General features: G+C 41.8%; 1 protein-coding gene across 2 annotated transcripts in view; it reads left to right on the top strand.

The window, feature by feature from the left end:
* Positions 1-14,080, top strand: part of XYLT1 (xylosyltransferase 1) — a 206,855-nt gene that overhangs the window by 169,465 nt on the left and 23,310 nt on the right. For both annotated transcript variants that reach the window (XM_072877552.1, XM_072877553.1), the window contains 3 exons: positions 5,990-6,206; positions 8,316-8,492; positions 10,475-10,737. In XM_072877552.1, the coding sequence (XP_072733653.1) occupies positions 5,990-6,206; positions 8,316-8,492; positions 10,475-10,737 (657 nt within the window). The remainder of the gene's footprint in view (positions 1-5,989; positions 6,207-8,315; positions 8,493-10,474; positions 10,738-14,080) is intronic.

Genomic DNA, 14,080 nt, shown 5'->3' with positions numbered 1-14,080 from the left:
TGTTTTCTGCTCTGGATTGAATCCCGGTCCTCCTGAGGTCGGAGTCCATGCTGTCCTTGCTGAGGGCAGCTGGTGATCCCGCGGTGCGGGGCTGGCCGCCCCTCCCTTCGCACGCCTGCTGTGCTCTGCTGCTCTGCAGGGCCTGGTGCTCTCCTCTGTTGTAGGGCATATAGAGATATGAATGACAAACACTAATCATATTTTAAAAGTAAGATTTCCCTATGTTCCTTGTTAACTTCCGAGCATTTAGCACAGTGAGCAAAGCTACTAAAAGCATTTCAATTTGTGTGCTTACTTACAGGTTTGGCTTTTGTGCGTGAAATAAGCCCAATCTTGCTATAGCAAATCCAGTCAAGAGAGAAATTCTTTATGATACTGTTGATGTTTGTGCATTGGCATTAAAGCTTAGGGGATTGTTAGGATAGTATTGTGTTTATATTATTTTCTTCAGAGTAAGGGAATTAAAGAAAGATAAGAAGAATTCTGCTTTTGACCTCATAACATTTGCATTCAGGATGCCGCAGTTTAAACATATTGGAAAGCAGGTTACAATTTTTATTTCTCCCTCTCTTTTCTTCCATGGTTTTTATCTATACTGAGAGTTTTGAAACAGCTTCATAGCCTTTTGAAACAGCAGGAATTGTGCATTCTGCGCTTTCTGCATGCTGCCTGTCATACCAGGAGGAAATCTTCCTCATCTTGACAGACTAAATCGGTGCTGTTTCTTTTTGACATTGTTCCCCTTTTCAAGCTTTAGCTCCATTTCAGGAGTGGGGGTCAGCCCTGGAGGCTTTCGGCAAGACAGAAAGAGGTCTTGGGAAACATACTGCAAGATCATATATTTAGAAAAACAGATATTTAGCTGGTACAGTATAGTCATTGTGCTTAAATAGCCAATTGTTAATTATTTCAAATTTTTTAAATACTGTGTAACACTTCATAGAATAGAGTTACTCATGGAAATGGGGTGAAGTCAGGGTTGTGTCGCAGTCAGCTGGAAATTCATCGCATACTCAATGGAAGCCAGGATTTCTGGCCTGCAGCAGGCAGGGAATGAAACTGCTCTGTGCAGGTTTGGGTTTTATGAACTTGCTTATTACAAAGAATTATTCAGTGACTGGTTTATGGAGATATATTGTAGCCTAGAGATTGCTCACAAATTACTTGTTGCAACTGTTGAACTCAAGATTGTCAAATTACTGTTCTGTGCTTTCTACTTGGTCAGCTAAATTGCAAGTTATTGTTTTATGCTTCCCGACTGATTGACTCGGGTAAGTGTTTCCAAGGTGGCTGTGCAAACACTGCTGGCAAAAGCCTTTCATATTTCTCATCTGTAAAAATATTTACTTGTCTTTTCCCACCAAAACTGGCTGGGAAGTTCTTCAAATTTTTGTCTAAAGACAGTTAAAAGAGGAGCAGATAGAGTCAAAGCAGTGCGCAGAGTTTGTCCACATACATTAAGGAGAACATGGACATGATGCTAGTGGAGCTCCAAGCTCTGCAGATCCTTGCTTTGACATTGACTTTCAACTTCTGATTAATTGTTTTGCTGATGTATTGTTAACTTTTATTCATAGTTCATATTCTTGTGTAGTGAGTAGTGATGATGAGGTCCTGGTAGGTGCACCTGGTTAACAGTGAAATGCCAATAGGAGATTTTCTAGGCAAGAGGCCAGAAACAGGAAACATTTAGGAAGAAACCTTTTCACATTAAAAATATATTATTTCCAGACAAAAATCTTTTAGTGACGAGGTTACTGGTAAGTAACGTTTAGCAATCTCATAGCCTCTGATGCTTAAGAAAGTTTTATTCATTCATAGACTTTGGAAAACAGAAAACAGCAAACTCTCTGTCTTATATACTGCATTAAGTGTCAGCATTCAGGAGCAGGGGTCTTTCAGAGTTGCTGTGGTACGCAGTGTCACTTGGAGAAACCTATCCAAAAGGGTGATATTTGATTGTGATATTTTTGCTGATATTAAGTAACTGTGCAACAATATTTATTAGTAGTTACAATGTATCATAAGAAGAGCTGAGCTATGTGTTTATGTTCGTGTTGTAGGAGCGTGTGCTAAACATCTTACAAATGCTTTATGTGTTATACAATCCTAGAGCCTCATCTGAAATGCATTTATAAATATTTAAATACACTACAAAGTAAGAGGAGTTCCCTAAGCTGGATTGCAATCATGAGCTGTCTGGACAGTTAACTATCTATACTCAGTGTGACAGACCACGTGTTGCAGGCAGTAGGTTTTTTTAACAAAGTATAAAAATAACCATCCGGAACCGTGTAAACCCCGAGGCTGCATCCACGTACAGTCAGGGCACAAATGGCACCTTTCACGCGTGTAGTTGCCTGATTGCTGAGCTCAGCTGGCAAGACACATTCATATTATGCTATGCTTGCCGCTTACTTGCAAGTGTAATCCAGGCTCCTCAAAACTGAAGGCTCTTTAGGAAGAGTTAAAATTGATTAAGGGTAAGCATAAAATGTCTTAGATGGAGTGTTCTATGAAATAAGGTAAAATGGCATGCTTTTTCTTAACCCTAGTCTTATTTTAATTTTATTTTCTCCTGGTTGACTCTCTTTTCTTATCATCATTATTTTCCTTCTTTCATTTGTCTTGGATCAGGAGAAAGGTCAAGTGTCTTCATCTGATGGCAGTCTCCATTGTATTTGGCTAACCATACCTTGGTGCAATTGTATGTCGTCCTGGCAAGTACATTTGCAGTTGTCAGAGGTGTGCTGGTTTTACCTGAAGTTCAGGGTGCCAGGAAGCACCTGAATTTTTCCACGTTGACTAAGATTAATGAAATGCTATTACTAATCCATTTTTTCTACTTCAATTTGGGAGTTATCTACTAGGTGTCCTGTAAAACCTGAGAGAGAAAGACTTGAGGGAAAAATCACCATTTTTTGCATTTCGTTGCTCTCTCTGAAGCCTGGCATGCCTTCATAAAATGCACTGTTTTGGTATTACATTGAGCGTAACCAGAAACCAATGAAATACAGCATTAGACTGGAAATAAATCAGTCGGGTCATGCTTTTGCCCTTCATCTTCTTATCTTTCTTTTCAGAGATGGCTGCTGCAAGCATTGTTGGATGGCTAGTCAAGAATCTTTATGAACTGTTTGTAGTGTTTGAGGGGTTTTGATTTTTTGAAAAGGCCTACATGGCATACAAATAGCACCTTTCCCTTTCCCTCGGGCAATATCCCATATACTTAGAGTAAGTTCTTGCCTCCCTGAGTGCAAAAATCACTATTGCTGGAGTAGCTAGGAGCATCAGTCATCCTAGAAGAGAGTCTGGAGGACAAAAAAAAGCCTCATCCACCTTTTCCACTTTGGTTGCAGTTCAGCTCTCTGTGTGACAGCAGCACCAGCCTAGGCTTGCTAGAGCGATGCACTGCCTCCTCAGGCAGGACCGTTTTGCTTCTAGCAGAGCTAAAATATACTTGGTCCCCTTGGCTCCCAAGGAACATAAATGGATAGCAAGCAATTGCCCAATGGAGAGCTGTGTCTTCAAAGCTCCTTGTATAAATTATTGCTTCGTAGATAAAAGGAAATTATTTGCTATGCCGATGCATTGTTCTGTTTAGGTATAATGACTTTGTGTGAAGTGGGCCCAGTAAGGGTGAGCCTTCTGAGAAATGCCTGCTTCCTATTTGGTTGTTACTGGTATTTAAAACCCAATAATGATGTTTCTAGGAGGGTTTCAAGAAGCATTAACAAAAGGGTCGCCTCTTTGCAGGTCTCCGAAGGCATTGCTGCTCTTCAGTTGGGCTACGCTGCCTTGCTGGAGGATGAATGGTTGGAAAGTACATTTAGTTTTCTTTTAATAACCTTGTTGTATAGGATTTTAGGACTGAGATTTGTTATGAAAATGCCCGTGCTCCCAAGAATTGTCTTATTTCACTCTGTATGCTGAGATTTGCTTATCCAAGCCATTAGCTCAAAAAAGTCGTAGAACTGTGTACATATACAAAAAAGGAGCCTGTCAGCTATTTTGGAAAACGTGAAGCTGTGAGCCTAGATTTGTTGGGACCTTCTCATCTTGAGTGTGACCATGCTCTTCTATTGCCAATTTCAGACAATAAAGCTGAAGTTGTATAACTGAGCTTTCTGGTATTAGTTAACTGTAAGCCCTATCGTGTAATATAGGCTGAGGGAGTTCGTAAGTAGAGGGGGTTTTGAAATGGTCAGGTGGTTTTTTTGGTTTGGGGGTTTCTATTGCAGTCAAAGAAACTTCTATTTGAAAACCAGAATAAAGGGTAATAAATTGGTATAGATAGCAGTTGAAAGAAATTAGTTCATGGAAAAGAACTTTACATTCCTATTTAAATATGGTCGATAAAATTCTATTATTTTCTTAAAATAATTAACTCAAGTAAGCATTTAGTTTTGAGGGAAATAAATAAATGACTAAACTTTCAGGCACATTAATATTTGATTTGGAGATAACTGCATAAATATTGAATTTGAAGATTACATTCCAGAGCACTGCATTAAAATTGCAAGACTTTTCTATTATCCTTCATAATGGAACATGATTAGAAACTTGTTCATGGAAAGAAAAATTTCTCCACTCTCATCTACACATTTTCTGCAGCGTTGTGTTAACAGAGGAGCTGCTCTTCTCATACTGTGAGAAGAGACATAGCTATCAGTAGGACATAGACCCTGAAGTCATTTACGGTCCTTTTGAAAATTAATATGCACCATTTCATAATTGCATCTCAGTTCTTTGATTGGTGTAGAACAAAACTTTAACCAGGGAGTTAGCCTACGGGGTTAACACTCCTGTTTCCAGATGCAGGAGTCCAGAAAGCTTTGGTGGTGTTACTTAGCTTTTATTTCTTTTCCCCTTCCTTCAGTTGCACGTGTTTGAGGACCACTAAAATGTCTTCTTGACTTCCTAATCCTAAAACATGTCTAAGAACCCTGGCGTAGCTCTATGTTGTTCAGGAAGGAAACACAGGTCTTACGGTGTCCTCGCTGTAGGTGCCACAGCTCATGTTAGCCTGCCGTTCTTACATCCAGTGAGATCTGTGGTCTTGTGGATGTTAGTTACTATAATGGTCTGGTTAGCTAGCATTTATTATTGCTCAGAACACATGGGATGTATTCAACACAACAACTCACCGTTATTAACAGTGCTCAGCCCCCCTTGCAAAGGCGTGTGCTAATTCATGGCTGCCCTGCTTCCCTTTCTGGGAAATAATTCTGAAAATGGAATAACAAATAGAAACCTGGATCAGACAGTCTCAAAACATGTGTGGGCATCCAGTCCAAAGTCTTTTCAAACGTAAATTGATTTTCCAGCTCTTTTTTTCTTCTTATATTGGTCTCAAATAATTCACTTCCATAACTATAGAGTTCTGCAGTTGCTCCTCTTATTCATGGTTCAGCAATAACAAAAAGTTATTCCCCATAGACTTGAAAATGGAGCAAACATACTCATGATACAGCAAAGAGCAATGCAATTGTATTTCTTCCTAATTAACTATACCCCAATAGAAAAATTCGTGGAATAATAACATAGGAGAAAATTGGTCATTTTATCTTTATGTATGGTTTGCTGTTTTTCAAAAACTGTGCATTTATTTAGAGACAGAAGCCTATCACACAGATTGTGTTTAGTTCCTGTTCACGTTATGGTTCTTCTGCAGTGGTTTGTTAAGAGTTAATGAACATTACGGATTTTCATGCCATACAGCTCTGTAACTTGCACAGTTCTGTCTTAGGACAGCAGAAGGTGTAAATGATGTTTAAAAGCAATCTGTTGATCTTTGCCCCTATAACTGAATGTATAACCGATTAATAATTTATTAAACCTCTCTACATGATTTATGAGTAGAACAGAAACATAAACAAGTGAAATTTTTATCCTTTTTTGTTTGAGAAAGTAGCTTCTTTATTTATAAAGCTAGTGATGATAACAAAATACAAATTAACTTTTAATGACTGCTTTTGTATTCCTTCAGATTTATCAGAAAACAAGGACTGGATCGGCTTTTCCTGGAATGCGATACCCACATGTGGCGCCTGGGGGACAGGAAGATCCCAGAAGGAATCGCAGTCGATGGAGGGTCGGATTGGTTTCTCCTGAACAGGAAGTTTGTGGAGTATGTCACTTTTTCTAATGACGATCTGGTAACAAAGATGAAGAGGTTTTACTCTTACACGTTGCTTCCTGCTGAGGTACGTGAGTTCAAAGAAATCCCTGTGTTCAAACCTGCAACGTTTGTGCTTGTCCCAAAGATCACCGAAGTCAGAGGGGCTTTCGCCTGATTTCAGTGGGCTTTGGACCATCCCACAGCGGGTAATGAGAATTTTACTCCCATGACGAGTAAGTCCTTTAGTGTTAGAATAACTTTTGCAGTTGTTTAGTTGCTTTGTTTGTTGTGGGACTTTTTTGCAAGGAGTGGCTTTGTTTTATACTATTAAGCCTATTAATCTGTCACTGAACAACCAAAAATCCAGCTGCCCTTTGCTTGCAAATTGTTCCTCCACAAAGCCTTTGAAGGCTATTAGAGATGGCAAATTGTCTTCATAAGTAGCTTTCCTCGCTATTATCCAGCTCTTTTCTTTAAAAATAAAAACCCTACAAACAAAGCTTTATTATTCCGTTCAAAACTCAGCTAGAAGGCATAGTCACAAATCATTTAGATCACTCAGGAATCGCTCTGGCTACAAGTGATGCAGAAGGGGAGCACACCCCAGGATGGGTTTTCGTCTAGCATGCAGCAGCGTGTCAGGGAGATCTGCGTTACCTACAAATAGAGCACAGAGTCTGGCACGTTGTCAGGCTGTGCTGCACCTGCCTCAGCAGGTACATTGATCCCCTGGCTTGTTGGGCTCTGCTCCCAGGGTATGTAGCATGCAGCCATCCCAGGGAAGACCTGATGACTGTCTTTAAAACGATAACTTCCTTCCTCACTAGTGGCCCCTGAACATTTTGAGGGATTGATGAGACCGATCTTGCAAATCTAGGCTTATTAGCTTGCAGTGGAGCGCAGTGATTGTCATCTTTTGTTAGGGGTTTATTATTCCACACACATGTTGAATAATCTTGCTTTAATCCCATTTCTGTTAAAAATCACCTTTTCTCTCAACTCTGATAACCTTTTCATCCATTATCTAGGAAAAATTTCTGTATCATTATAAAAGGACACAGGGCAATGGGTAATTGGGTAGGGTTTTTTTTTCCCTCTCGCTTGAGTGAGAATGGATGCCTTTATGGGTTTAACCAAACAGTTCAAGCATAAAATCCATATTCACTGGGCTGTCATTTAACATTAAAAAGGGTAGGGGGATTATTTGGGGGCCAGCCATGCTAATGTTATGCTGGTTATTTATAGGTCTTACTATTGCTGATTTTAAAGAGAAGTCACTGCTCCAAAAGTCATGTCTTACAGGGCTAAATTTGATCATATTCTATAGCTTCTTTCTACAAGGTTTTCTTTGCAAGATACATAGCTGGTTTCTTAAAATCACCCTGCCTTCACTGACCTGTTAACCTGCTATATCAGTCCCCATTACACATGATTTATGTAATAGCTGATATTATGATGATATAATTAGGATAGCCCAATAGGAATTCCTTGCTGCCTTGAGTCAGCAAATAAAGACTTACGATTTCAGACATAATTGCAGGAGGCAGAATGTCCTTCTGGTGCCTGGGGTGAACTGTATATTTCAGAACAAGGCCATTCAACTAGCAATGCATTTCGGAATGCTGGAGATAGAGACACCCACAGAAGAGCTGTCTGAGACTGTATTTTTTTCATAGTAACCGAGGTGATGGTGAAGGTTTGAGAATTGTCTTAGGAAACAACTTGAGATATATCATTAACACATTGCTCAGGAAAATAGTCCTAAATCTGTTAGACCAGAGACTAACTTACAGAAGAGAAATAATGAGAATTTCTTAAAATTGCTCATACTGCTGAAATAAAAATAAAATAATTGCTGTCACTGGTGCCTTTCCTGGAGTCCTTTGGACTCCCAATGCCCAAAGCTGGTCATTGCAGAAGTGCAATTATTCTGTGCCAGGTTACTGTAGCAAGGCCTCACTGTATGTTATTACAGTTTGGCTGGGTCTATAGTGTGTTGTGATTTTTTCATGCTCTATGGAATGCATACATGTAGAGTGCTTTTCATATATGGCAGAACAATAGAACTTGTTAATTCTGCCATTTCAAAAGAAAATAAGTCACCTGCATGAGGTTCAGGTCCATGGGCTGAACTGAAGGAGAAAATGGAAGTCTGAGGAGCTGAATGTACTGATCTGCTCTGTCTGTCTTGCAGTCCTTCTTTCACACTGTTCTGGAAAATAGCCCATACTGTGACTCCATGGTGGACAACAACTTGCGCATCACAAACTGGAACCGTAAACTCGGTTGCAAGTGTCAGTACAAGCACATTGTTGACTGGTGTGGCTGTTCGCCTAACGACTTCAAACCAGCAGACTTCCACCGATTCCAGGTAACTGAAGTGGTCTCTTCTCTGATACCAGCAAAGAAGCTCTTCCCACTCTGCTGGGCTGTGGAGAGCCGTCTGTCTGCGTGGCTGCAGCAGGGAGTGGAAAGGGAAGCTTTTACCCCATCAAGCAAGGTGGAGAAAGAGGTGTCAGGTAGCTCTGCTCTTAATTTCAGGAGAATAAAAGATTGGTTCTCCTGTGTTTTGGCCCTTGAGACTTACTACTGCATGGTAAGGTCACAAAGCAGCTCACTGGACTACATGGCATTGGTAGATCTGCAGTGCTAGAAAGGAGGGAAGCTTGACACATTTCTCACTGTACCAATATTACTTGGTAACTCTTGTAAATTTATTGCAAAGGGTTTTTTCCAAAGTCCAGCTCAGGTCCTTTCATGATTTCATGAAGCTCCTGGCTTTCATTGTTAAGCAGTATCTTTCATCTTTGAAAAAAGCTTAAAAGTTGACTAGAGTGCCTGCTAGAGGCTTACGTAGCACAAGGCAAATCAGTTTTCATGATTATATTCATCAACATGATTATATTTAAGTTTATCTTGTGGTTTTGAGGGCCAGAGTCATGAGGTTTCAATCACCCAGGCTTGGCAGGACTGCCTTAAAAAGTTTAATCGGTTCCTTTGTGATACAGTTTCCTCAAGGCAGACATGAGAGCAAATCCTTGTGCTCAAGGGTGCACTCTTTCTCAAGACTGTATCTGGCCTGTGTATCTTCTATTAAGAATGAACAACCGCTTGTTTCAAGGTCACCAGATTTGCAATTCCATTCCTGCAGCTCTTCAGGGTTCCCTGCATAAAGCATGTTTGTTCAGGCTTTGTGTGGGATGGGGAGTGTGTTACCCTACAGCACAAAAATGATGACTGCTCCGAAACAGAGGTCTTTTCTTTATTGTAATGTGCTGCCTACCAGGCGCGGTTGAAGTCAGTGACACAGGCACTCACAAAAAGAGCAAATGAGACATTATCTAAGACAGACTCTGCTGCCCCGAATGCCAAACCCAGGAAAATTTCCAGCACAGAATAAATGGCAGGTCTTAAAAAACTCCTGCCAGTCTGCAGAGGCTGACCTGCTCCAGGCTGGGAAAACAACCCACAACGGCATTTCAGAGAACAATCAGGTAAACTGAGCTGCAAGAGAAACTTAAAAATTAGAATAGATGTAAAGGCAACTTCTGACACTTGCTGATGAGAGAGCCCCTCAGATGAACACACAGCACCAGAAGGCTTGCTCGCGGTTCCCACGAGGCACAAAGCAAGCTGCAGAGGAGGAGATCAGAGAGCCCACAGCATGTGCCGTCTCAGAGTAAAACTGAGCATCCTCAAAATAGTTTTTCAACCATCTGGGGCACTTTTGAACTCCTCGGCACCTCAGAACCATGCTCAAATATGAGCAAGGCAAAACAAAGGCTTTTTAAAAGCTAATGGTAGTTGAGTAGCATATAAACCTGTGATATACCCAAGATTGTGTCAAGCGCAGAGCAAAAAATCTGTGCAGGCTGGTCAGAAGCTGAGAAACCTCAGCCACAGACGGCACCTCTCCCAGAGTCCCCTTACCACCTCGTAGCAGCAAATCCATACATGCAAAATGCTCCTCTGCCTCTCTTGAGCCCCTGTGCTGCAGGACACTTTGCTCCCTGCTTGACCGCTGATAACACGTGCCAGTGCTGCGCTGTCTCCAGGCTAACACGATGGTTTAGGGAGCGTTCCCCACCGCTCTGGCACTTGGAGAGCCTTCAGAGCAAGGCAGCAGGGGTGGCTGTTGGTGCAGAGGGATTGGCACACCTACATTTTCATTGAGTAATTACATCGTTTTTATCTGAATCTTAACGACAGATGGTCACAAAGGTGACTTTTTAAGTCACCTTTGCCCATGGGGAGAACCAGTTCATGTCCTCAACTCCAACCCATTGCTTAGGATAGTGTCATGGCTAGAAATGGGAACTCACTCCAGTGTCTTTTCCTTTCGTATCACCACAGCAGACTGCCAGGCCAACTTTCTTTGCACGCAAATTTGAAGCTGTAGTGAATCAAGAGATAATTGGTCAGTTGGACTACTACTTGTACGGCAACTACCCATCTGGCACGCCCGGCCTCCGGTCATACTGGGAGAACGTGTACGATGAGCCTGATGGCGTGCACACCCTCAGCGACGTCGCCCTCACCATGTACCATGCGTTCTCCCGCTTGGGCCTGCGGAGAGCCGAGACTTCGTTCCATGCTGCTGGAGACAACAGCTGCCGGTTAGTCTGAGTCTGTCTTTTTCTGGGTGTTTCAGGGGACATAGACTGGACTGCCAAGTGCTGGAGGGGGTTCATCTACTTGGCTGTGCTGGCTGGAGCATACTGTCACAAACAGGGCCGGGCAGCTGCAAGTGCTTATTTCCAGGAGTATTTATGCCCATAATAAAGCATTGGTTATTCAGGGTTGACATTACGTGACCTGTTTGTTGCACTTTTAAGGAGCTCCTCTCCAGCCTGATGAAGACTGACAGGATCCGGGTGGGCAGTGCTACCCCCACTGCTGCATTTTCTTGATTAATTTCAGCAAGTGTATTATACCCACAGCTCCTAAACCCTCCATGTGACTGCAGCAGAGGTCATGTTCACCTCTATTATGCTTACCAAAAGCAGAGGACAGGATTTCAGAATTAATCTGAACACAGGCAGGTTAATGGTCCTTGCTTGTTTGTTCCCCTGGGTGCATATACGGAGTACAGAGAACTACTTGCTCGAGCTCAGTTTGCCTCCTTGGTACAGCTGTCTGTGCCAAAAGTGTTGCAGCTGGTGGGATCCATTAGCAGCAAATAAAATGTATGTATGTATAAATATATACATATATATATATATAAAAATAAAAGTCCTTATTCTTTAAAGGGAACCCCTCCCCCCTATATTCTAGATTCCTTTTTCACCTATAAGCCTAGCAAAGAAGAATTCAGTCTAAAAGGGATTTGAAGGAAGAATTCCTGGAGTTAGACTTGCACAGAAAAAGCTCTCTTCATGGTAGATGTTTCCTGCCTGCAAACACATCTGAAGCTGTTTACTTTCAAAGCAGAGAGGGTTCATCTTTTAAAGTCTTACTTTACCGTCTCTTAATTCCTTCTTCAGAATGTATGTTTTGGGCCCTGCCTTGTTTTATCCTAATAGAAAACACATACAGCCTAAGTCAGCAGATACTGAAGACGCTCCTTGTGCTTTGATGGATGGGCTTTGCCCCTCTTGTGTTCTCGAGAGGGAACTGAATGCGACTTGACCTTCCTACTTAGTCATGGAAGTGCTGAGCAATGTCCTATTTAGAAAGATGTGGCAATAAGTGATCCAGATTCCTATTACATTTTTGCCAGTAAAGGTTACCAGTGCAAAGCAATAAAAGATCAATAACAATTAGATAGAAATAATCACTAGTAGCATGCCTTCCTTATATGAAATAAAGGCAGACCTAAAGAAGTCCTGGGTCATTTGTCCTGCAGAGTGAAGCCAGCAGAGAGGATGGGAGCTATGTATAACCAGTACTGAAATAATTTGACAATTACTTTTGTGCTTCTTCCTTTGGCCAGTGTTCTGATGATGATTTATGTCAATAATCAATTTCATTTCTGGGGAGCTTTTCATTGCACAGGAGCTCAAGGTGCTTTTCAAGCTTGCTCAGATTATAGATAGGGAAGCCATGTCATCCACCGCTGATTGCAGCTGTCTCAGGGATAAAGCATGGCTCCTTTACAGTAGGCTGGAGCCTCACGAAACAGTGCAGGGAGGAATTGCAAACAGTGATATGGAGTAGAGGCTTCATTTTCATAGCTGCCTGAGCCCCTCAAAACACTGTGAGTCAGCATCCAATTTAAATCACAGAAAGGTGGATAATCCTCAGGTTTATGATTCACATCTCTTCTCTCGATACTATGTTGTCTTTCTAGGTGTATGCATATATACACTCCTCTTTCCCTCTCTTGATTTTGCATGTCTCTAATGCGGTAATGGCAGGGATATATTTGGGCTGAGCACCTCGACAGTATTCCCTTTGCTGTTAGGGCTAACAGCAGCACAAAGTTAGCTGATATTGCAGTCACCACCCCAGCTCATTTCACACTGCTGCGGGCACTGCGAGGAAAGCCTCTACCGCTTCAGATCACATTTGGAGTCAATCCCACGCTGCCACCCGCAGCGGCCCGGGAGACTTTTGTAAGAGAAACTGCCTTGCACACCTCTCTAACAAGGGCTAGCTCACAGCCTCAGAAAGCCGTGCCCCCTGCAGACTGCTCTGGTACCAAATTAGATTGCATATCAGCATCTTCAGTGGAAGCAACATTAATGTGTGATTGAGATTTAATTTATTTCTCTCCATCTCTAGGCATTTTTACTCACTGCTGCCAAGAGACAATTTACTCAGACTATTTCAAGGATATTGTAAATATTTGCTGCTGCACACGTATAAAACAGGAGGCCTTAGTACTCAGAACAGAAGTCAGATTGTTGCTGGTATTGGCTGCGTAGCTTTGCTGTGTTTTTGCTCAGTCCATCAGTGCTGACCCTGTTTGTACCTCGTCTTGTTATGTTTATTTCTCAAGCTCTAGAGACTTCTTTCTGGGTGTTGCTGGTTTCATGTAATGGAAAGTCCTTCTTGGTTAGCTCCTCTTAGAGCTTATGTCTTGAGATATAATAACTAGCATGAGGGGTCAGACTTAGCTGACTCAGCTGGGAAGGTGTGATACTGGTTGGCTTTAAACGTGTTGCAAACACACTTGTTTCACAGTTAATGTCAGTGTTGTAAAGTAGCAACATATTTTATTTCAGAGCTATGAATAACATGTTTTTAATTATTTATGTATCCATATGTACACAAACATCATTACAGATGTTTCTGAGACTATAGCAGACAATTGACCATAAATTTTAATTATTTGAAACCATGACTACAATGTCTTTAAATCTGAACTGTAACTGAAGGCTTCCAAATCTCCCAATGAGAGGTTTTTCCTGTTTGTTTGACCTTTTTTCAGTTTATTTTTAATTATGAGTAAAAAACACACAGCAAAAGCAACCTCAAGTCTTTAAGGAATGTGAAGTTTATTTCCTAAAATAAAGGAGACCTAAAATGGGGACCGGATCCTGGTGTCCTTCGCTGCAGTGCCACCCTACAGAGCACTGCCCTTGGAGAATCGGTTGGGGATCAGATTTATATGCTGGGAGTGGAGCGGGGCATCAGCTCGCCCGTACCCGGCCTCGCAGCACCCTCTGCTGTCCCCAGCCTGCTGCTGTCCCACAGCGAGCGAGAGAGGCACTGCCACTGCCAGGCATCTGTAGGGACTAACCCTGCTGAAGGCAAAGAGAAGGCGGCCACCTGACAGAGCAATAGACACATTTCTTGAACGTCGTTTATCCTAGCAAACAGTGCTGCAGCCTGACTGTATATCTCTGGGTGGCACTTTTTACCCAGAAGAGGTAGTAAGGGAAGGGAGTTTTCTGGCACGCAGAGGTATCTCCTAAAGAGCTTAGAGCTGTGAATATGTTCTAAATGAGCATATATTCTTAGTAACATTTTTTATGTTTCAGGGTAATCAGAACAGCCTAGGAATATTTGATAATG

The sequence above is a fragment of the Ciconia boyciana genome, chromosome 13, assembly GCF_034638445.1.
Source record: "Ciconia boyciana chromosome 13, ASM3463844v1, whole genome shotgun sequence".
Classification (NCBI taxonomy): Eukaryota; Metazoa; Chordata; class Aves; order Ciconiiformes; family Ciconiidae; genus Ciconia; species Ciconia boyciana.
The sequence above is the reverse complement of the archived record's forward strand: the minus strand, read 5'-3'. Positions and strand labels throughout refer to the sequence as shown.